The following is a 24,703-nucleotide window of genomic DNA, read 5'->3' as shown; positions in this document are numbered from 1 at the left end:
TTGGGTGACTCACTGCTATCTTTGTCCGCCTCATTCCTCCACTCTTGGGTGACTCACTGCTATCTTTGTCCACCTCATTGACGACAATGGAGCGAGCCCACCCCCAAAAAAACTAAACTACGGAAAACCCACAACCTGGCTATTTTGCTGTGCCGTTGCTATGACAGCAGAGGCCTACTCATCTAAAGTATGGCATTTCCCCACATTTTGGATATAATGGATAAACACGTAGAATTTCACTGCCGATGCTTACTTTGAGCATATTTCAGAGCTAAACTCAATTGAAAAAGTTTCCTCCCTCATAGGCCTATTTCGAAAAGCTTTCCTGTTAGGCTCCTGGTGGAAAATCTAGCCTATAATTACTACAATATGACAGATGAATCATGCGGGAATACCCACAAAGTCTTAAAGTATTTTAATGTCCTGGCAGCAGTAATACCTAAATAATGATTCACTATGAAGACCAGCCAGAAACCAGAGAACGTATCTGTTTCCCATGAAGTTGATGTTAAACAGATCATTCATTGTATGTACTCTAAATCATATTTTAAAAGGGTAGGAAGCATATGAACAATACTAGACACTTCATTTTAACCAGGGATACATATAGTTCACATCCAAATGACATTTTACACAAATACTACAGCGGCATGATTATAGACAACTATGAACGCTCCTATACTCTGTGTGTGTGTGTCTGTGTGTGTGTGTGTGTGTCCGTCCGCACCCATCCTCTGGTCCCCTCATACTACCACACCCACTTTCTGACTCGCTCTCACACACACACACACACACACACACACACACACACACACACACACACACACACACACACACACACTAAATTACTTGCCCAGTTCCCCGACCTTGTAAACACAGCCATTTCCCTATCAGTGCAGGCTAACAGTGCACTGAAGTGAGGCAGTCAACGCTAAATCACCCCACTAATGGGAAAGGCCAAATCTCAATGGAGTCACACAGTCAATCAGGCAGTGCAAAAGGCCCTCTGGCCTCTCTGTGCTATTAGGGGGTCTGTTAGGAATGAGAATGTAATCCCCCCTCCCGTGTTACTACAAAGTCTTCCACTGCACAGAGTTGTAATGGTTGATTGATCTTATTGGTACGGTGCGCAACTAAGGAACGACACCCACCAGTCTGGCTGGCATGTGTGAACGTGTGGGTGGGTTTCCTTGGAAGTTGGAAATTACAAGGGGTCCTCCGTCCCTAAAGACGATCTTTGGGCTCCCATCCCTATTAATAGCAATCCTTCACAATCCCATTTTCCCAATACCAAAGTGGTAAGTTTAGGACACAGAGAGCCTAGAGGGGAAAAGGCTGTTGAATAATGGGGTCTTAGTGCAAACAAGGTCCAGAAATAGCAGTAGAGAGTTTTTCCAAGACCAACAGCCAGACTACACAATGTGTCAGAGTTTCAGGAGAATGCTGAAAACAGCATTGTTTAAATGAAAAAATGTGCGGTTCATATTTAAAGTTAAGTATTCAGACCGTGGATTGGTTCAACCTACTTCTGTACTGATTCAACAAAATGTTTAAGTATGTCATGTATTATTTCAACTAAAAGGTTGTTTATGTGAACATCATTTAGAAGCACTGTTAAGAGGACATGGAAATCTCTGACATTAAAAGAAAATATTATAATCCAAAGTACAGGCTGGCACATGATCATGTCTCTTCTGGGATCAAAACACAATGGAAAGGATTGTTTTCATTCCGTGTGTGTGTGTGTGTGTGTGTGTGAGATAAATCACAAGGGGAAAACAACCCAGCCATAGCCAGAAGCCACCCACTCACCACATCCATATGGGCAGATGGGAATAGATTTCCTAGTGTTTCACCACCAGCATCATGGTGCTCAAGACTGCCATCTTCCTATGTGTTTCACCACCAGCATCATGGTGCTCAAGACTGCCATCTTCCTATGTGTTTCACCACCAGCATCATGGTGCTCAAGACTGCTATCTTCCTATGTGTTTCACCACCAGCATCATGGTGCTCAAGACTGCCATCTTCCTATGTGTTTCACCACCAGCATCATGGTGCTCAAGACTGCTATCTTCCTATGTGTTTCACCACCAGCATCATGGTGCTCAAGACTGCTATCTTCCTATGTGTTTCAAATAGACAAGCAGTGTGGGGGGGCGAGGTTACAGAGGGGAGGCCATAAACAGCCTACACATGGGTCATGCTCAGTAGGTACAAAAAGTTTTGAAACAGAAAACTAACCCCCCCCCACATCAAAATGTTTTTTTCCCCCCCTGTCATGTCTATTGAACATGACCCTGCTTTTTGCCTCCCATAATATCCCCATTCAAACACATGGCCAGCAATGACCAAAAGAAAGCATCTCTCCCACAGATAAAGCTTTTTATGTAGCTCTGGCTCTGTGTGTACGTGACACAGGCCTGGTTCCACTTTCAATGATAGTGAGTTAGTGATTCACCATGATATGAGTCAGAAGCCTGGTGCCCTTTCATTCAGCATGTTGGCATAAAAGCTAGCTATTGTTTGATTGTCTAGCCCCGATAAGGTAGAGAACACAGGTTAGCCAGTTTGTCCTTGTCTATTACCACTTGTAACACTCGTTTTATAATACTTCAACTGTCAGGAGAGTTACCGACACACAGAAAGTGATGTAGCTATGTAAATTAATTCTTACAGCTCTAAATGTATTTTAAACCTGTAGTAGCCTGTATCACCTATGAGCTTTAGTCAAATTTCAGACGATAACACTAATGAAATGAATTGAGATTGCTTGGAATCAAACTACTGCATACTGACAAAGTTTAAATACATTTTAACCTTGGTAGAACATACGCTCCCATGTAGATGAACAGCAAACAGTGTATGACTGGCTTTGACAGAGCAAACAGAGTCAGTGGGGACAGAGCTTAACTGATCTGAGGCCAAGTGGGGTGGTGTGTGTCCCCCCCACCGAAATCTGGTTGGCCACGCCAATGACCCCCTCAGAGATCTGATCGGTCTTCTCTGAAAATATATTGACATGATGGGCACCGAGCATCTCACTGGAAAAAGCATCTGAGCGAGCGAAACAGCACCCCTCTGTCTTAGTATGTGTAGCCCATGTATCTGATCTTGTCTGGCCAAGAAGAGTATGACATGTCCATACAGCATCAGATACATGGGCTACAGATAAGACAGAGGGGCGCTGTTCGCCTCACTTTCGATGCTTTCTCTGGTGAATTGAAGGAAAATTATGAAAGACCGTTAGACACAAATGAGAAATAATTTTATAAGTGTTTCTTTTTTTTAATTGTTCATTTTTGGAGACTTTGTAGGTTGAATGTCATTACACTTATGGCGTTTGTAAGATCCCTTTCCATTCAAATGGTGGCTGCACAGTGCACTGTTCGGATGCTGGACTTTAGAGTAGACAAACGTGTGCAGGTAACCTACTTGCCCTACTTTTTGATGTGATTTGTTTACCAATCAGGTGATAACATCAGACTGGTTGTGTTCATGACACATTAAAAGGGAATATTTCTACAGTTAAATTACATTAATTTACTATAAAGCCGATAAAAATACATTTGTGCAGGCACAAGAACACATAGGAGGTCGCTTAAGAATAAAAGACACCCCACTGAATGTCACGGTATAAATTTGCTCTCTGGATGTCACTTTCAAGTGAATTTACTGCTGTATGCTGCTGTTCTATAAAATCCTGACCTCAAATGCAAATACTTTTGGAATTGATTTATTTGAACAAGGAAATGTACCAAACTTAAGCATTTAATATGTGTTGAACCATTATATAATTGAAATTTGTACAACCCCCCCACCCCAAAAAATATATATACAAATCCCCCTAAACTGGGTCTGTGTCCCACCTTGGCCACCCCATTCAAAATGTTCTGAGCACGCCAATGAACAGATTCAGAGCTTAACTGATCTGAGGCCAATTACCCCATGCAGCTGCATTGAGTTACAATGAAAGCTCTGCTGTGGTGCCATGTGAATAGATGGGGAGTGGTGCTAACGTTAGCATTATGGAACTAATACAGCAGACTGTGTGGCGCCTAATAGGAGGAGCAGTGTTAGCTTTAACATTCTTTAGCCTATTCTAGCCAATGGGAATATGTAGTTAGATCCCAACTGTTTGATGCACTATGCAGAAATCGCGCCACCATTTCCTGGTTGCTAAAATTCTAATAGTTCGCTTAATTTCAGTTTGTGACAAAACAAGCAAGTATAGTGTAGAGAATCATTGTACCATCTAAATTGCAGTGAAATATATTTTTCATAACCAAAAATATTGTATTTTCAGCTGTTGGAAGCAGGTGTGCAAAACCGAAAAGTAAACTATGCAAAAACTAAACTTAAGAACAGGAAGCATAGAAGTAGTGCATAGAACAGCTCTACCGCTTCTTAGACTTACTTTCAACGAGAATGACAGATCTATAACCCACAGTTCTATGTGAATTTGGTCAAGTCGCCCAATGTTACACAATCCATCTTTAATGTTAAGATTAGTTCCCTTCTGCATTACGGTATGTAAACGTCAGTAAACATTTCCTTAGTGAACACTTGCATTGGGGAGTAGTCTATAACAGTGCATTGGACAACATTGGCCTGCACCTGGTTACACATCACAATCCTTTTAAAGCTTGGCTTGTATAGGCTCCAGTAAACAAGAGTGTTGTTTAGTGACACAAAATGCTAAACATCTGGAGGTCTTCCTGAATGTTCAAAATGCTCCATGCAAAACATCAAACTCTGTTGAAGGAAATGAAAACGCTTCAGACATATTGATAATCTCAAATGTACTTTGAGCATTCAGAGTTGTGGTAATCCACTGGCAGTTACATTACTGATCAGATTATAACATTTGGGGGTCGCATCCACTTCATCCACTACCAAATGGGAACTTCCCAGTGTGTTGTGTGTGTAACTTACGTTGAGGTGAGTGTGTGTGTTATAATTTGGGTACATACAATGTGTGTGTCTAAGTATGATGTGTGTTCGTGTGGAGTGAGCATGTGTGCAGAGGCCCAGCATTTTAAAGTGATTTACCCTGTTAGAGAGCGGATGACTCATTCAGCTTGGCTGGGTCTTGAAAAGAATCAAAGTGCTATGGAAACTCTTATCCACACACACACTCGTTCCAGCCCGCCAATGCCTTCTCCGAACACAGTACTGGTCTACTGAAAGGCCAAACACTACTCTTCAATTATCAAAACTCAGCCCAACAAAGAGAGCTCTATATAGCAGACATCACATGTACAGTCTTAGCACATGTGTTTTCCATTGCCATGTACTTTGTTAGGGCCAGTGGAGTGAGTAGCCACGAGACTAGCCTAGGTATACTCCCACTTGCCCCACTCACGCCTTTGGAGACCCCTAGAGCCTAGGGAACACTAAGTTGAAAGACAAAACAATGTATGAGAATAGCCATCAATTGTAGAACCTTCATATCAGACTTACTATTAACAACATTCCATGTTTTATAACTACAGCCACTGGAAGTCAGCCTTCAAGCTCCCTATTCATTACTAATCAATAAACTAGTTGAACAGCTGCTGAACTAACTACTAATGACACAGTAAACACTTGTAAAATGCTCTCAATGGGGCGGCAGGATAGCCTAGTGGTTCGAGCGTTGTGCCAGTAACCAAAAGTTTGCTGGATCGAATCCCCAACCAGAACTGTCGTTCTGCCCCTGAACAAGGCAGTTAACCTAGGCCGTCATTGTAAATAATAATTTGTTCTTAACTGACTTGCCTAGTTAATTAAAAGGTGCAATTTTTTTAATAAAAATAATCAACATGAAAACTGGCTGTTCATTTATTTATTTTACCTAGGCAAGTCAGATAAGAACAAATTCTTAATTTCAATGACAGCCTCGGAACAGTGGGTTAACTGCCTGTTCAGGGGCAGAACGACAGACTTGCCAGCTCGGGAGTTTTGAACTTGCAACCTTCCGGTTGTTAGTCCAACACTCTAACCACTAGGCTACCCTGCCGCCCCAAAATGACAAACAATGTTTCTATAACACATTTTTTAAATATACTTAAACATTTCAATAAGCCTGAACCTGTCTCTCTAATAGCAGGTCACAGAACAGGTTTAATTTGTGGCCTACACACCGTTGTGGCTAAAATAAAGTGTGTCACCCAAATCCAGGGAGCCTGTGGTCCAGACAGACTTGGTTCTGTATAACTTGAGAAGGTCACACTGTGTCACATGATACAGGCTGAGGTCATGCTGGTAGAATGACGCTGCCCTCAAGGGAGTTTTCAGAGAGAATCCAAACCTCCTGGGAGAAGCTGTAGTATAATAAACTGGTACACATTTCGTCCCCGAGGAAAACGAGTGGGGAAAATAAACTCAGCAGTGTGTGCAGCCTATCTGTTCCATGAAGAGCGAGCGCTTTAGAAACCAAATATTGATTCTTTGTGCCTCACGAACTGTAGCAAAGATGGATTCTATGTTGAATAAGACATTTTTCTTCTTATATTCAATTCAAGTTATGTTCTGCACAATTAAGGATGGGTACCAACTATTGCTTTCCCTGAGGTGAACTTCTATTGTGAACTTTAAACATTCATATCCAGAGGGATTGAGCCAAAAGCCTTTATTGAGAGGTTGTCTGAGTGCAGAACCAGAGTATTTCAACAGCTTTGATACATCATCATTCATTGGTGGGGAGAGGATGTTTGCTCTTGTCCATTTTAGAGGGAGAGTGACTTAATTCAAACACTTTAGCATAACAAATGGACTTCAATGGGTTCCTCCTGTCGTCCAGCTGTGTGTCAGCCCGGCAGAACATTCACATGATTAAATGGAAGTAGAGTGCAGTAGACGTCAGAGAATTGTTTAGAGTTTCCCTAAGCTAAAAGTAGCCGTACAGCCCTTGGTTACTAGTGGTAACCAAACTATGTGTTTATAAAATATTTGGGCCTACAAATAGACCACTTAGCCTCCTTGTATTACCATCCTTGTGGGTACCGGAAATCCCCAAAAGGACAGTAAAACAAGGTAAATTCTCCCTACCAGGACAAATGCTATTTGAAGCTTTATGGGTTAGGTTTAGGGTTGCGGGTTAAGGTTAGGTTTAGAGAAAATAGGATTTTGAATGGAAATCCATTTCAGGTCCCCACAAATATAGTAAAACATATGCTGTGTGTGTGAGCACGAGCGCAGAAATGAAACTGAGACAAAAACGTTCTTAATGAAGGAAATGTGTTCATGCTATATGATAAGTGTACTTCCTTCTGTGTTCTCTGATAGCTCCAAAGTGCTACAAGTTGGCATGGCAGCCACTCCAACACAAAATACATTACAGTAAATAAAGAAGCCAAACGACTTCATATCAGATTTTCCATCATTCAGGTCATTGGAATGAAATGACGGTTAAAAGAGGAAATACGTTGGGAAACTTCACACTGCAACCATATTCATTCTAATGAACATTTATCCTGCATACCGTACCCTCAATAGACAGACAAAACATCTACGCGTGTTAGAAGATGTTATCTGTCCTGTCCCACCATTAGCTACACTTATCTGTTACTCTTTGCCAACAGGTGTTACACACAGCAACCTTGGAGAAGAGTCTGGAAATGGGAGTGGGTTTTGAACTCCCTCAATGATCTAGCCCATTCCACCACCTTTGATCCCGAATGCCTACAACTCCGACCATAAAAAATAATTGTTCTACAGTTTGCAATAGATTAGCGAACCATCTTTACTTCCAGGGAGTGAAAGTCAAAAAGCAATAGGTTTTGACAATATAATTCAGTGGCATTTTTCAACAGGTGAACCAACAATAAGATCTAGAAAGAACACCGTATCTGCAGAGCTTGCATGGGTCTCCCTGTATATTGTCAACACGAAGCAGCCTATTCATCGTCTGGATGGGGAGACAAGGGATTGTCCTGCCAATGACGACCAGGAGCAGGTTCCCCCACACATGCTCCTATTTCACAGCCACAGATGGAAGGCACTGTGTCATGAGACTGGCGTCCGCCGCCCCTCTTAGGTTCCAGAGGAGGAGCATCCACAGTGGATAAGTAGACCTTGACGAATGTGGGAGTGTGGGCCAAGCCTTGGGGCTCATGTTGAAGCTTAGCAAATCATATTGCAGCATAGCAGCATCTTAGGTGGGTAGTCAATATTTTTAGGCTAGCCCGCTTGTGTTCTAGCCTAGCGATTCCTACTCTATCCTAACAGTGGAACATGCTTTAGCCAAATAAGGTTTGTTTTTATCCCCCCTGAAAAATCATTTACAAGCTAGACTGGGTTGTAGACGAGCAGTTTACATCCTAGTAGCCCAATGGCGATGGTCTGTCCTCAGGGGAGTTGCATGTGTCTGTTGCGACAAAGACGACTAAGAACAGGTGTGTATAGTCACAGGCCGTGGTAAGTGACCGTTACATCTGCTGCAGCACACTACAAAACAGGGCTAGAGGGCTTGGCACTGTATAATGTAGGCCCTACAGTAATGGGGTATTATAATATTTGAATGACTAAGAATGTTGTTGAAAGGGACATGCACACTTTATTTGTTGGGACGGTATACTGCTCTGTCTCTGATAAGAAAGTTACATTTACTTGCAAGTCCTCATAGGGCACCAGCCAAGGGTAATAACATGGTGTTGATAGGGAACTAGATGATACGTATGAACTATTAATAAAGATGGCTCGCTGCTCTGCCCCAGAAATCCAGACCTAAAGAAATGCCACAGCCAGCAGCTCCCTTCCCACAATCAAGGCCCTGAAAAACCTCTGAGTCACCACCCTGTCACACGCCCATGCCAAGACTCCCCAGCTGCCATGGCAACCAAACACTGGCAAACACACCGGCTGCAGCGTAAGAGACCGAGGCTGCCCACGCAGGCCTGAGAGATACATTTCCACCACACTTGTAACAAATGATTGGTTTCCAACAGAAGTTATAGGCGCTGTTGCTATTCTTCACTGAGCTAGGGACCTTACGGCACAATGGGAAAGAGAATTTAAGTGAACTGTAAAATTCCATTCACTCACCAAACAGACTTGGCTTTTAAAGAGAGTCACTACTCCTCAGACAGCCCAACTCACTCAACACACTCAAGTCAAGACCCAGAAGTCCACACCTTGACCAAGGTCGGCACTCAAACACAAACCCACCCCAGAGCCACACCCTCACCTGCAACGTTGGGCACACCAAACACTGTACATTCCATCTTGACAGATACACTGCAAACATTAATTGAAACATTAACCCAGTGAAAACACAATGGCACTATGGTTGAACAAGTAAGACTCCACCCTCACGTCTCTGTACAGACACCATTGCTTCAACATTGCAATTGCATGGTGTTGAAAACCAGAGTCATGCCAATGAGAAGCTGTTGAAGACCGTGTTTGAATAGCTTAAAATATTCCTTTTCTCTGTTTGCTACTCCCTGCGGAGGGAAGCCCCATGCATAAACGAGGGTACATTAAAGAAGTTTTTTTTTTAAAGTAAAATAACAAGTAAATACAACTAACACTTTCAACTGTCTTTCATTTTCTCAGACACACTGCAAACCGATTTGCACTTTGCCAAGATATTCAAACATTCCTGTGGAGTCATTGCAGGCCGTTGCCTGCTCGTAGGAGAGAGAGAGAGAGAGAGAGAGAGCGAGAGATGTGAGCTATTGTCTAGTCTGTGGGCACATTTACCCACTTAACTCTGGTAGACAGATCCCTTTAACATTCTCCCAAAGGTCTAAGTCTAACATACCCAGCCAGTTCCGATGGCTCAGTTGGTTGGAGAATGGTGCCAACACCAGAGTTTGGATTAATGCATATTTTATCTTAACCTGGAAACCTGCTTATAGGCTTTGATTGAAATGCGCTGTGTAATAATGCATTGCATGCATGGGATTGTGGGAGGGTTGACTGTCATTACACTCATAAGTCAAGCTAAACAGAGCGAGCTGTTTGTCAGGGCGTGGCCCCGTGGCTGGGCCCTTTGTCATTACCATGTAGGGGAATAGAGTATTACTACCCAACCTGATGAAAACCACCAGGAATGTACACAACTAATGTCAGGCATGTCGCTCTCCACACCTCTAAAGGATTTTAGAAGTCGGAGTTTAAGGTAGTGTGCATTCTGGTGCAAAATGGAGGTTGCATCACCCAGGTGTGGATTAGAAGCACTACCACTCACATCCTCAGTGGCAAACTGCCTTGGAATTAAAGGTTGCAATGGGTTAAATTCAATTATTTATTAGTAAAGGCTTATCTGACCAACGCTCTGACAAATGTGCCAGCATACTAGGTATCCAGTCCAGGGTGAAAATGGTTTCAGGGCTGGTGTACTTATGTTTTGGAAGAGAAAGAGGAACATGATGTAGTAGTGGAAATCTACTTAATTGAGAATGACTGTAGTGAAGGACTGGAGTAAGAGCAGACCTGCACTGGTTGATGAGTCAGAGCCAGTACAGGGAAATAACGTCACCACAAATTAGGTATAATGAAATGAGATGGTGTCTCGTCCTCTGGTTTGCATATGCCCCTCCCTATCATCATATAGTTGGTTGTAGGCAGTTAAATGTGTGTCAGTGAGATTACATGCTGAATCACAATCACTTTCAAATTTAGACTAAATTAATTAGCCACTTGGCCAAAACCCAATGTGTCCCTCAGCCAGAAACTTACAACAGGGAGCATGGCAATAGACTAACTTTATGACACCACAATTTGATACAGGATTACCCATAAACCTCCTGCCTTTCTGCCCCCATCCCAGGGTTTCCCCTAATAATAGTCCTGCAAACCCATCTTTGCTAGCTCTCTTGCCCCACACCTAGAACATTTGGCCTCAATTCAACTGAACATTTGTTTTTGCAGCCTTTACATGCTGCCTACAAAAAAAATGACCTAAACCCTACCAACCCAATGTGTCCTACCTGACTTTGAGCTCCTTGTAATCCTCCTTGACTTTTCCTAGCTCCAGCTGCAGTCGGGCGCGCTCCTTGGCCACCGAGTCGAGGGTCTTGCGGGCGTCGGCAAGCTCCGTCTCATAGGCCACCTTCATGCCCGTCACCTCACGGCTGATCTCGGTCTCGGACTCGGTGATGCGCAGCCGCAGCCCAGCATTCTCTATCTCCAGCGAGCGCACCTTGTCGATGTAGACGGCCAGACGGTCGTTGAGGTTGCACAGGTCGTCCTTCTCCTGCAGGCGAGAGATGCGGGTTGGGGAGAGTGGGGTGGCAGTCCCACCGCGGCTGGCTCGTTTCTGACCCGGAGATTCCATAGTGGACATCCAGCAGGTGGTTCAGGTGGTTGGCTGGGAGACAGGCTGTGGAGGGAAGGATTAATTAGTTAATCAACATCTGATACAGCAAATGTTAGAACAAGTATAGCGAAGCCTGAGGGAGGAACCATGTGAGTTAGCATGTGCCAAAATAGAAAATAGTAAAGGAGGAGGGGGTTGGGGCTTAGGTGTATAACAGCTACGCATCTCTCTCACCATCAGAGAAGCCCTACTAAAAATGCTGTTTGGGTGGTTAAGCAACTTTAGCTCTCTCCTGGGCAAGTCTAATTCCCACCGTCTGGCGTCTGCAGTGAACAGGCAATTAGACAATTTTGATAACACACAAAATATGTATTCAAGAACTACAGAAGCATACGAAACAATGAACAAACATTACACAAGCAAAGAATATCTGCATCATCTACCTTGTCCACCAACTGCTTGTTGAGACAGAGTGAAGAAGTACTAACAGCCTGCTAATTATGCCAGAGTCACTAATTCGGAGAAATGTGTCCGATGGTTGTCTCCCTCCACTTACATTCGGCTTGCCTAAATCTCAGTCATTACACCATGGCCTTGACTCACTACATAAACAAACACAGCAGGATGCCCTCACTAGGAGATGAAGAACCACTTTCTCAATGTTTAGATGGGCAGAGGCAGCAGTGAAATGACTGTCAGAAAGTACTGGATAAAAGGCTTTCGAAGCCCAAAAATCTAGCTGAGATTCACAGTAGATTAAATTATGTTTCCACAACATATTGACAATTAGCAATACAGAAAATTATATATATTTTCAATATCCATGTTTATATGTCAATATTAAAAAATTAATGTTAAAAATAAATATTGAAATCTAAATACTACTCCTATTACAGAGCACGCTGTAAAGCTTCTTATGCCACCAATTCTTGCTTTGTAGCATCTACAGATTAAACATTATGGAGTCTTAAAGGAGGCCTTGGTATGCCCGAAATGTCATAAATATGCCATCTTTGACTAATTATTTCTCAATTATGCTTTTAGATACACATTTTAAATACACACTGAATGTACCAAACATTAGGAACACCTTCCTAATATTCCACCCCCTTTAGCCCTCAGAACAGCCTCAAATCTTCGGGGCACAGACGCTACAAGGTGTTGAAAGCGTTCCACAGGGATGCTGGCCCATGTCGACTCCAATGGTGCCGACAGTTGTGTCAAGTTGGCTAGATGTCCTTTGGTTGGTGGGCCGTTCTTGATACACACGGGAAACTTGAGAGTGAAAAGCCCAGCAGTGTTCCAGTTTGACACACACAAACCGGTGCACCTGGCACCTACTACCATACCCTATTCAAAGGAACTTAAATAATGCTCTTGCCTATTCACCCTCTGAATGGCACACATACACAATCCATACCTCAATTGTCTCTAGGCTTAAAAATCCATCTTTGACTAATCTTCTCCCCTTCAACTGCCCTGATTGAAGTGGATTTAACGGGTTTCATCAATAATGGATTATAGCTTTGACCTGGTCAGTCAGTCATAAAAGAGCAGGTGTTCCTAATGTTTTGTACACTCATTGTACGTTAACAATCCTTCTTCCAAAGGACTGTTGTATGAATTTCATTTTGAGAAAATCCTCTTTTTTGTCTGGGTTTTGTGAGGAAGCACTCAGATGTAATCTATTTCATTACTCGTGCAATGATACAGCATTTATGATAAATAAGTAACTGATGAATGTGAACACCTTAGCACTACATATAATGCACATGTGTCAAGCCCTTTCCATAGATAATGAGGTACTTTTGGAAAGAGTAACTACTACATTACTTTCCCCAATAACCATGCATTAGAGTAACTTACACTGAATGACTTATATACTTTGAAAAGGTCACAGCCGAGTTGTTATCCTACACCCCCAACCGGTCAACAACGAAAGTGAAATGAAATTTGAACTGTACACTGTAGCCGTCAAGATCAAAGTACAAGCAGGAACCTATTCTCACATCTCTGTTAGTGTGGGCTGACATTCACAACTGTCAGTCAAAGTGCAACCAGAGCCAAAACGTCTTTACCTTACCTTAGTGAGAGTGTGAGGTTGTGAGTGGAAGCCTCCTGGTGGAGCAGTGTGTGTGTCTGCACAGCCGGACCTCTCTGGAAGTTCAGCTGCCGCTGTGTGTTGTAGATAGGTGTTCTTCTCTGGGTCTGAGGTGCCCCTGTGGAGTATAGGGAGGAGGATCAGTGCTGTCTGTGTGCCTTTGGCTCACGCTCTGGAATGGCTGTGTCACAGTCTCTCCCTGCACATGTATCGCTGGAGAAAGAGAGCGGGAAGTAGGGAGAGGGTGGGGCAAGGAGGAGCCAGGCTGGACTAATACAGATAGAACCCACACACAGCACAGCAACTACTTAGCTCCCTGGTGTCTCTCTCTCTCACTCTCTTTTCCTTTCTCTTTCATTCACAGTGGGCTCACAGACACAGTGATCCCAACTGCTTGGACATGTGGCCTGTCAGTGAAAGCTCCACTTTCAAGTGCAAACAGACAGAGAAAAATGGTTGGATGGAAAGTCCGTCCTGATACATTCTTTAAATTAACTGTATGGAGCTGTACAAATTTGTCTAGTCTGTAATTGCAAATCATCACCTTACTGTCAGCTCACAAAAAAAAGATTGTTTGCACCATTTTTTTAAATCAAAAGACCAAAAATTCCCAAGAAAATCGTCTATGTTACTGCTATATTTCCAATGAAGGGTACAGCACAGTACACCAATAAAGTAATTCCCATAGGTCATCTTCAAGCTCCCAGGTCTCTTTATCATCTCTGCTCGAAGATGGATCTTGTATTTATTGCCTCGGGGTGGAGTTAATGAAAGAACAGGTCCAATCAAGTCCAATGTCAGGAGGGGATGGTTATTCTGTGTGTGTGTGTGTGTGTGTGTGTGTGTGTGTGTGTGTGTGTGTGTGTGTGTGTGTGTGTGTGTGTGTGTGTGTGTGTGTGTGTGTGTGTGTGTGTACTGTTGATGGAGAGTGTGGGCATGGCATTGGACAGGCCCAGTAGCTATGGGAGTACCCTGGCAAAGCTCTAGTAGTGGAAAGGGCCTGTAATTTTGTGGCCTTCTCTCTCTGAGTCACATATCCCAGCACAAACAGCTCACTGTGTTCAGCGCTGCCCCCTTTTTTTACCCCTTCCTCTCTCCCATTTCTCTCCCTCCCTCCCGCTCACTGTTCTTGCTCCTTAGGCATTCCCCCTAAAAAGTGGTGGAAAAAGTACCTAATTGTCATACTTGAGTACTATATAAATAGTAAAGTAATGTGAAGACACTCCAAAAACCTACTTAAGTAGTACTTAAAAGTATGTTTACTTATGTACTTTACACCACTTCCCCTAACAAACAACAAGCTTGTTCCAAATGAAGTATTTACCCCAAACTCTTATACTGGACATTGGACTATACTAAAAAAGCAGCAAATAGCCTACTCTTTGGGTGGACTGCATCTGTGCCTGAACCATAGAGGACTCAAAAAAACATAGTACTAAGAAGCTACTACAGGGTTTGCTTCAAATTGTGGCGGCAGGTAGCCTAGTGGTTTTAGCGTTAGGCCAGTAACCGAAAGGTTGCTAGAGCGAATCCCCGAACTGACAAGATAAAAATATGTCGTTCTGCCCCTGAACAACTGACGGCCTGTTCCTAGGCCATCATTGTAAATAAGTATTTGTTCTTAACGGACTTGCCAAGTCAAATAAAAGGTTACATAAAAATTCACTTCATTTTGGTACCCGCACAAATAACATAACCATATAACCCTTTGGGTTAACAATAGTAGGACCGAGACAATACCAGAATCACAATACTCATTAGTATCGTGGCAAGGAAACCAAACACAAAATGGATTTGAACTCTTTAGGAAAACAGCCCTAATTTCGGAAACAAACATTATGTCATCCAGAGAAACATTTATTTATTTTCCAAACTATAGCACATAATATTTCACATACAGTTGAAGTTGGAAGTTAACATACACTTAGGTTGGAGTCATTAAAACTCATTTTTCAACCACTCCACAAATGTCTTGTTAACAAACTATAGTTTTGGCAAGTCGGTTAGGACATCTACTTTGTGCATGACACAAGTAATTTTTCCCAGCAATTGTTTACACACAGATTATTTCACTTATAACTCACTGTATCACAATTCCAGTGGGTCAGAAGTTTACATACACTAAGTTGACTGTGCCTTTAAACAGCTTGGAAAATTCCAGAAAATGATGTCATGGCTTTAGAAGCTTCTGATAGGCTATTTGACATAATTCGAGTAGATTGGAGGTGTACCTGTGGATGTATTTCAAGGCCTACCTTCAAACTCAGTGTCTCTTTGCTTGACATCATGGGAAAATCAAAAGAAATTGGCCAAGACCTCAGAAAGAAAATTGTAGACGTCCACAATTCTGGTTCATCCTTGGGAGCAATTTCCAAATGCCTGAAGGTACCACGTTCATCTGTACAAACAATAGTACGCAAGTATAAACACCATGGGACCACGCAGCCATCATACCGCTCAGGAAGGAGACGCGTTCTGTCTCCTAGAGTTGAACGTACTTTGGTGTGAAAAGTGCAAATCAATCCCAGAACAGCAGCAAAGGACCTTGTGAAGATGCTGGAGGAAACCGGTACAAACGTATCTATATCCACAGTAAAAACGAGTCCTACATCAACATAACCTGAAAGGTTGCTCAGCAAGGAAGATGCCACTGCTCCAAAACAGCCATAAAAAAAGTCAGACTATGGTTTACAACTGCACATGGGGACAAAGATTATACTTTTTTTAGAGAAATGTCCTCTCGTCTGATGAAACACAAATTGAACTGTTTGGCCATAATGACCATAATTATGTTTGGAGGAAAAAGGGGGATGCTTGCAAGCCGAAGAATACCATCTCAACCGTGAAGCACAGGGGTGGCAACCTCATGTTGTGGGGTGATTTGCTGCAGGAGGGACTGGTGCACTTTACAAAATAAACGGCATCATGAGGGAGGGAAATTATATGGATATATTGAAGCAACATCTCAAGACATCAGTCAGGAAGTTAAAGCTTGGTCGCAAATTGTTCTTCCAAATGGACAATGACCCCAAGCATACTTCCAAAGTTGTGGCAAAATGGCTTAAGGACAACAAAGTCAAGGTATGGGAGCGGCCATCACAAAGCCCTGACCTCAATCCTATAGAATGTTTGTGGGCAGAACTGAAAAGGTGTGAGCGAGCAAGGAGGCCTACAAACCTGACTTAGTTACACCAGCTCTGTCAGGAGGAATGGGCCAAAATTCACCCAACTTATTGTGGGAAGCTTGTGGGAGGCTACCCGAAACATTTGACTCAAGTTAAACAATTTAAAGGCAAAGCTACCAAATACTAATTGAGTGTGTGTAAACTTCTGAACCACTGGGAATGTGATGAAAGAAATACAAGCTGAAATAAATCATTCTCTCTATTATTCTGACATTTCACATTCGTAAAATAAAGTGGTGATCCTAACTGACCTAAAACAGGTAATTTTTCTAGGATTAAATGTCAGGAATTGTGAAAAACAGAGTTTAAATGTACTTGGCTAAGGCGTATGTAAACTTCCGACTTCAACTGTATATCAGATTTTAAAGGACCAAAGACTGTTCTGCTTCGTGTTCTCATTTTTGCCATGTAAAAAAGAAATATGATACTGGTATCCTCACAGCCCTAAACAGAGAGATCAGACTTTTGGATGAAGGCTGTTGCTTGATGTAAAACCAACACACAACGCGGGTCCGCTGAAATCCAGGGTCAGGAGTGAATGCTCTAACTCTCTGAGGCACTCATCCAGTCAACAGGCAGGAACAGGAATGACAGCCTGTGATGCAACTTACGAGACATGACAGGCAACATGTGGCATGTTAACTCTGCAGTCAGCCCTTTCTTTCTGCTTCATTCTCTTTCCATTCCCCTATAGCATTCCAAGAGGGCAGCAAAAAAAAGACACTGTTGAGCAATCTAAATGTTTTATTTTTTAGGAATGAGATACTCGATTAAATGCTGATGCACTACGTACAGGATGTGGCTGGGGTTATAGCATCAATTTAGACAAGTGTGTCTGGGTAAGCTTTATCTAATATTTTTATCTGGACACTTTGTTTACCTGGAACTTTTCCTTATTGTAGGCTACTACCACTTTTAGTCTTAACTACACTACTCACTGTTTAGCACATGACCTCATGTGAATCCTTAAAGAGATGGGTGGGCCTGGTTTAAGAGGATGTGAACAATACTGAATGGGTGTAGACAAAGGAAGCTCTCCAGTAGGTACCAAAAAATATTCAAAGGCCCTTTTCTCAAAAGTGATTTTACAAGCATATAACATTCAAAGCAGAATTACTTTCCCATAGTTCCTAAAAGAAATGCTGTGCATGATGTATAATTTTGTAGCTTCGAGTCTCTACTTTTATCCAAAGTAAAAAACACAATTTCAAATTTTGCTACATAAGACCGAATCCAGGTGGTGAGTCACATATCATCTAAGGCCACAGTAAAACTGCAACTAGTAATCAAAGTATGGAATATTCACCCTTAACAGTAGTATCACTTGTTACATTTCTCACTGCAAGGCATATCCTAGTTTATTTCATACTTCCACCTTGGTTTATTTTGTGTTAGCTTATGAAATGAACAAATGGCTACAGAAAATAATTTGACATGCAGCTGAGACAGGTTGCTATTAGGCTGTTTGCTCTGGTGTAATTGTTGTGACCAGGATCAATCTCTACAAAGTTCAACAAAAATAAATGTAAAGATACATCAGCCTACTTTGTATTAAAGTTTCAGTGTATGCTAAAATGGTTTATACTCTGTTGTATGAATGGTTTTTGATGCATTGTCCGACTGGTATTAACTGTAAATCCTTTACCCTCAGGGGAAGAATGGCAGGCTTCACTTCAGATGCTCTACTCTTCTGCTCCTGATTTACTAAATGTATCAGCAGAGTACAGTAGGACTACATTGGCAGACGATGTGCTAACTTTGTTTTGTACAGGCATCCTCCCTTTGGGTGGGTCCAAAAGATACAGGACCACAAGGGACAAAGGATCAAGCCCAAGGTCCCATTTAGCATAATTAGGAACATGATGTGATTATGAAGTGTCCCATAGGAACAGATAAAGAGGGTATAGGGCTCAAAATGGAAAATAACTCCAATGTGCCTCTTCCTAATCCTAACCACTTGTTTTAATGGCTGGCTGAATATCTAGTGAATGACTACTGAGGCTGATGAGCAGGCCCAAAATATGGGTTGGTAATGTAATGTAATTCATCTCTTATAATTCGCCCCCAAAAATATATTAATCTCTCACAATTCGCAAAAAAAGTAATTCATCTCATCATTCCATTCGTCTGGAATGGACATTTTGGTAGGTAGTACTTGACGTTTGAGAGACACGTGGCCGCGCCCCCTGCCTTATGTTATCCATCCAGTCAAGACAATTATTCCTCCTTCAGTAAACACAGGCAGAAACAAAGGCATAGGCGCCACCCACCGGCCAACTGTTGATGAGAACTCTGACTGACGTGAAGTGCAGGAATTACATTTTAGGAAACATATTATAGAAGGAAAAATTGTGACGGAAACATGCTGATTTAAAACAGCAAACCATTTCACCTCAACAGAATATGACCAGATTGGCTTCTATGATAAAACTTACCACAACCAGTTGGGGACTTTTTGGTTTGTTGACTGATGAAATAAAGTCACTTCAAAAACATACGCATTTGTCACCATTAAGTGAAATGTAAGTAGCCTACAATTGGTTTGAAATACTGATGTAGCCTAATTATAAACTGCCTGGCATACGGTGTTCCAGCCATCTGCAAATTTGATTTAATTACGTTGCTGCGCCCGCTAAAGTCTTCTTCTCTGGTATCATGGCGTTTGCTCATTTTGTTTGTGCATGCCGCCACCTGCTGTGCGGTAGTGTGGTCAATCACGTTATATTCATTTTGTGACACAAAAATAAAAAAGGAAGGGGGAAAAGGAAAAAACCGTCACCACGAACCCTGCACCTATAAACAGGTGTGTAGTGCTGAGGAAGCTTTTTCATTGTGAGAATAGACAGGAAATTAATTATTATAAATTCTGAATCAATTATATTCAATTACCACAAAAATTCCATGAAAAATAGAGTGACAAACCAAATAGAGATCCACAGTGGAGGTGTATAAATCTTGGTTTCAAACAGGGAAATAGTTCCAATAGTTTTTTCAGCGTTCATTTTTCCCACAGGGAATTTTAGAAACACTTAAAAGGAGCTTTATTTCGTGTAGTCTTACCCTGGCGTGAATTTTTGATAACCATGTAAATATCTCTCAGACAAGGTGATGTTTACCAATATTTTCAGCTCTATTTACTATCAGATTCAAAAATGCTAATTAGCATCAAAGTTGACATCATGCAGTTTACATGGTTACACATATTTACAGTTATCAAAACCGCTGAAAAACATTCCCACTGCATGATGCTGCCACCACCATGCTTCACCGTAGAGATGGTGCCAGGTTCCCTTCACACATGATGCTTGGCATTCAGGCCAAAGAATCTTGTTTCTTATGGTCTGAGAGTTCTTTAGGTTCCTTTTGGCAAACTCCAAGCGGGCTGTTATGTGCCTTTTACTGATGAGTGGCTTCCGTCTGGCCACCCTACCAAAATGCCTGATTGGTGGAGTGCTGCAGAGATGGATGTCCTTCTGGAAGGTTCTCCACAGAGGAATTGTGGAGCTCCCTAACCAAGGCCCTTCTCCACCAATTGCTCAGTTTGGCCAGGCAACCAGCTCAAGGAAGAATCTTGGTGGTTCCAAACATCTTCCATTTAAGAATGATGGAGGCCACTGGGTTCTTTGGAACCTTCAATGCTGCAGACATTTTTTTGGTACCCTTCCCCAGATCTGTGCCTCGACACAATTCTGTCTCGGAGCTCTACGGACAATTACTTCAACCTCATGGCTTGTTTTTTGTGCTCTGACATGCACTGTGGAACCTTATATAGACAGGTGTGTGCCTTTCCAAATCATGTCAAATTAATTGAATTTACCACAGGTGTACTCCAATCAAGATGTAGAAACATCTCAAGGATGATCAATGAAAACAGGATGTACCTGAGCTCAATTTCGAGTCTCATAGCAAAGGGTCTAAATACTTATGTAAATCAAGTATTTCTGTTTGTTACTTTTAAAACATTTGCTAAAATAAAAAATGTAAACCGTTTTCACTTTGTCATTATGGGATATTGTGTGTAGATTAATGAGAACATTTAAAAAATATATATTTAGAATAAGGCTGTAACGTAACAAAATGTGGAAAAAGGGAAGAGGTCTGAATAATTTTTGAATGCACTGTAAATATGTAGGCTACAGCGGGCTAGGTAGCGTAAATTATGGTTTCTCCCTGTCTTCTCTCGGTGGTGAGAATGATGAAAAACTGTAGGCTACATGTGTGTACTGCGAAGGCCTGTTGAAAAAAAATCTTAATTCAACTTTGATGTTCACTAAAACTTCAAGACCCCCTCTTGTGCAGGGCCTGTTCTAGCTTGGTATGTCAGGGTGGGAAATTGGAAATGTGAATCGGGCCAAGATGGAGGTAATAATGGATTTAGATTATAGTCCAATGAGATGCATGAATAGGCTACACCACACCAAAAGCTTGATTTTATGGTCGTTTTAAAATGAATTGCCTGCAAATTATGTTGATGATTAAATCTATGCAAATAAATTATATGAATTGATCATTCACCTCTGTTTTATTTTATTCTGTAATAGGGTATATTGTAACCATGTGTTCAAGCAAACTAAATCAAAGTTCATTTAGCGCTGTCCTTTTAGAACTACCAAGGGTGCTCCAATCATTTAAAATCACAATCATCATTATCTGTTGGCTATACCTAATAGTCCTGCTCATCACTTATTATATTATTACGAATAGAAGATTATCACTTTTCACAATGGTGCTCGTTTAGTAAAGTTAGGTCAAAGCTGAATCAATGTCTCGCAAGATCACATAACAGAACCGAATATAATAGCATAGCATGTCTACAACGTTACTGTTACACCAAAAACACCTCCTTATTTCAAACTAGATTTTAGGATGGTTAGCTGAAGCTAACCATCCTAACCAACAACAAAATATCCTATGCCAAAACTCAACAGAGCCACTAGGAAGGATATATGCTTTCATTGAAACAAAATACAAGAAAGGCTAATAGTTTGATGACACCATCTACTCTAATTCACTCACGAAAGAGTAATTCAAGAAGATCGAAATGCATTGGTAATTCCCATGAAACTGGTTGAGATCAATCAAATGATTGACATGCAGATGCAGTTTCACCAGTAAAACGTGAAGATTAATCATCTAACTGATCCTACACCGGGCCAATGGCCAGGTAGGACGGGACTCTTACGTTCAACAAACCTTGTAACTCTTCTGCAGTAAAACCTCGTACACCCAAGTACTTCTCTGCAGCTGCCACCACAACATCTATTTTCTGTGATTTACGTTCCATTTCTGCAGTACAGTTGATAACCATGGCAATGAACACTAAGAAGCCAACCTTACTGAAGCACAAATTCGTATCACTCTGTATTGACCCTAGGCCTACTACTCACACTTGACCCATCATCCTCTACTCTTTTCACTGTCTCAGCATACAACACTTTCTGTTCTACTCTAACCCTGGCAACCTCAACCTGTCTTTCTTGCACCGGGCACATCTGATCCCCAGCAACATGGGCACCCCGACAATTGACACACAGTTTTTTACACCGATACTACACATTCCTTCGTCCCATGCCCTCCTACACACTTCTCACATCTTGGAATCTCCTTCCTACACACTGCTGCAACATGATCATAAGCTTGGCATCTCTAACAACTTAATGTGTTCGGCACAAAAGCTCTCACTGGATAACTACATATCTTTACATTATTTTATCAGGTCTGCTTCAAAACTCAAAAGGGCAGACAATGTAATGTCTTCTCAGTTTCACCACAAGGACTGCACCTCACAAAAATGGCGGGCATCACAGAAACAGGGAATTTTCAATTTCAGTTGTCTAATCTCAACAATTAATGCCACCCAAGTAATCACTCCTTTCAAAGGTGTACTGCTCCGGAGAGCAAAGCAAGTCACAGGTCTTGTCCCTAGTCACGTGACGTGAAGAGTCTGCTTCCTCTGGACGGAAGAAACACAGAAAATCGTCACGTCCACCTTCTGTCATGTCTGCTCCCGCTCCCCTCTCTGGCGCTCGAGGGTGCCAGGCGGCCCATCATTACGCACACCTGTCACCATCGTTACACGCATCAGCACTTCATGGGACTCACCTGGACTCTATTACTTTATTGATTGCCTCCCCTATATCTGTCACTTCCTCAGTTTCTTCCCCGTGTCTGCATTAATGTTGTTTTGTTCCCCCTGTCCAGACGCGGTTCTTATTTTGTTCTATGTCCGTTTGTCCATAAAATATTCACTGCCTGTACTTGCTTCTCGTCTCCCAGCGTCTGTCCACACAGAATGCAGAAACCAACATTGCAAGCATCAGGGAGTTTAATTTTTTTTGGGGGGGGTTGGTTACGTCGGGTCCGGGTGCCACTGCCGAAGGAACCAGGGGTGCCTCAGCTGGCTCGTCAGGCTTCCATGCCTTAGCTGGCTCTAGAGGTTTTCTCGCCTCGGTTGGCTCGGCAGGCTCCCATCCCACGTCATGCCTCAGCCGGCTCATCGGGCTCCCACGCCTCAGCCGGCTCATCAGGCTCCCATCCCACATCATGTCTCAGCTGACTCGTCGGGCTCCCACGCCTCAGCAGGCACGTCAGGCTCCCATGCCTCAGCCGGCTCATCGGGCTCCCAAGCCTCAGCTGGCCCTTCGGGCTTCCACATTGCAGGCAAGCCCATCAGGCTCGCCCAGGTGGGACGTCAGGTACTGACACGCCTGCTCCTGTTCTCCTCCCTGGCGCTCGAGGGCACCATGTCGCCCATCATCACGCACACCTGCCACCATAGTTAGGCGCATCAGCGCTTCATGGGACTCACCTGGACTCTATTACTTTATTGATTGCCTCCCCTATATCTGTCACTTCCTCAGTTAATTCCCCATGTCTGCATTAATGTTGTTTTGTTCCCGGTCCCGACGCTGTTGTTGTTTTGTTATATTTCCGTTTATCCATTAAATCTTCACTCCATATGTACTTGCTTCTCGTCTCCCAGCATCTGTCCTCACACCTTCACCTATTTAAAAGTACCCAACTTATTTTCTACCCAGCCTAAGGCTACATATGGATCAGCCAAAAGGCAGGGATCCACTTTCTCTAAAAACTTTCCTCCCACTGGTCCCTGAAGTGGCAGGTAGTAGATTACGTAAAAATACTTTGTAACTAGTTCAAATTCCAATTCAAGAGGCGAGCACCCTGACTGAATTGTCGATCATTTCACAATAAAACAGTTTGTTTTTAATAGAAAATGGGGTTAAATATAAGGCAGATTATCTGTAGGCAAGCTCTGTGTGTTTCTTAGTTTAAGTTGAGACTTTCTTAAATTATCAGCCAACGTAGTAGGCTACGGCATCTGGGTTCGGTTTCTGATCTGGGCCTGAAATCCCATGGTAGATCTGGGCCCGGTTTCCAAAGAGCATCTTAAGGCTAAGTTCAGTGTTAGGACCATAACATCCTATGATTCTAAAATGAATTTAGCCTTAAGATTCTTTTTGGAAACCGGGCCCATATCACCATGGGTCAAGGGCAAGGCCAGACAGAGGAGGTGAGATGACATTTTCACTTTTTCCCATTGCACTGATCAATTAGCATATAACAGCATTTGGTGTCATCAGATTTCCATAAATGCAATAACTGAAATCTATCCATAATGTTGTTTGAAACAAGGGTCTGGATTATTTAATATACCTAATCTAAATGCCAGAAAATGATGACCATGCTCATAGAATTGAAAGATAAAATGTATGAATACAGAATCTGCATTAATATTGATACTGTAGGCTACATTGATTACTTTATTACCTACTTTTATCTGTGGTTTTCTTTCGTTTTCGCAACGGGTCGCTAAACAACCTATGGGAACTCCACACGATGTGTAATATGTGCAGGGTCACAAAGCCTTGGCACACACATCCATGGTCTCACATCACCTCTCCGAGTTGGGACTAACAATTCACTCAGAAAAGAGTTATCTAGTCCCCACTCAATGTGTGCACTTTCTGGGCTTGACATTGGACAATCAAATCTTTCGAGAAACACTCTCCAGAAAGAGTGGTATCTTTGACAAATTGTCTTTCAACATTCAAACTGAGAAAACAGGTGACAGCACTAGAGAGTCAGAGGCTCCTAGGACGCCTAGCTGCTGCAGTCCATTTCGTACCATTAGGCTTGCTCCACATGCGG

General features: G+C 42.4%; 1 protein-coding gene across 3 annotated transcripts in view; it reads right to left on the bottom strand.

Annotated features, from left to right (window-relative positions):
* The window catches only part of LOC123997735 (lamin-A-like), a 31,099-nt gene extending 11,978 nt beyond the window's left edge, over window positions 1–19,121 (bottom strand). The window contains exons 1-3 of one of the 3 annotated variants that reach the window (XM_046302239.1): window positions 18,970–19,121; window positions 13,332–13,467; window positions 10,920–11,311 (exon numbers count right to left, since the gene is read on the bottom strand). In XM_046302239.1, the coding sequence (XP_046158195.1) occupies window positions 10,920–11,275 (356 nt within the window). In that variant the 5' untranslated portion in view covers window positions 11,276–11,311; window positions 13,332–13,467; window positions 18,970–19,121. Of the gene's footprint in view, window positions 1–10,919; window positions 11,312–13,331; window positions 13,602–13,893; window positions 14,031–18,969 lie in introns of those variants that run through there. The other 2 variants (XM_046302240.1, XM_046302238.1) reach the window with 2 other exon arrangements.
* Between the last annotated feature and the right edge of the window lie 5,582 nt (window positions 19,122–24,703).

This window comes from Oncorhynchus gorbuscha, linkage group LG15 (assembly GCF_021184085.1).
Source record: "Oncorhynchus gorbuscha isolate QuinsamMale2020 ecotype Even-year linkage group LG15, OgorEven_v1.0, whole genome shotgun sequence".
Taxonomy (NCBI): Eukaryota; Metazoa; Chordata; class Actinopteri; order Salmoniformes; family Salmonidae; genus Oncorhynchus; species Oncorhynchus gorbuscha.
This window is presented reverse-complemented; position numbering and strand designations above follow the sequence as displayed.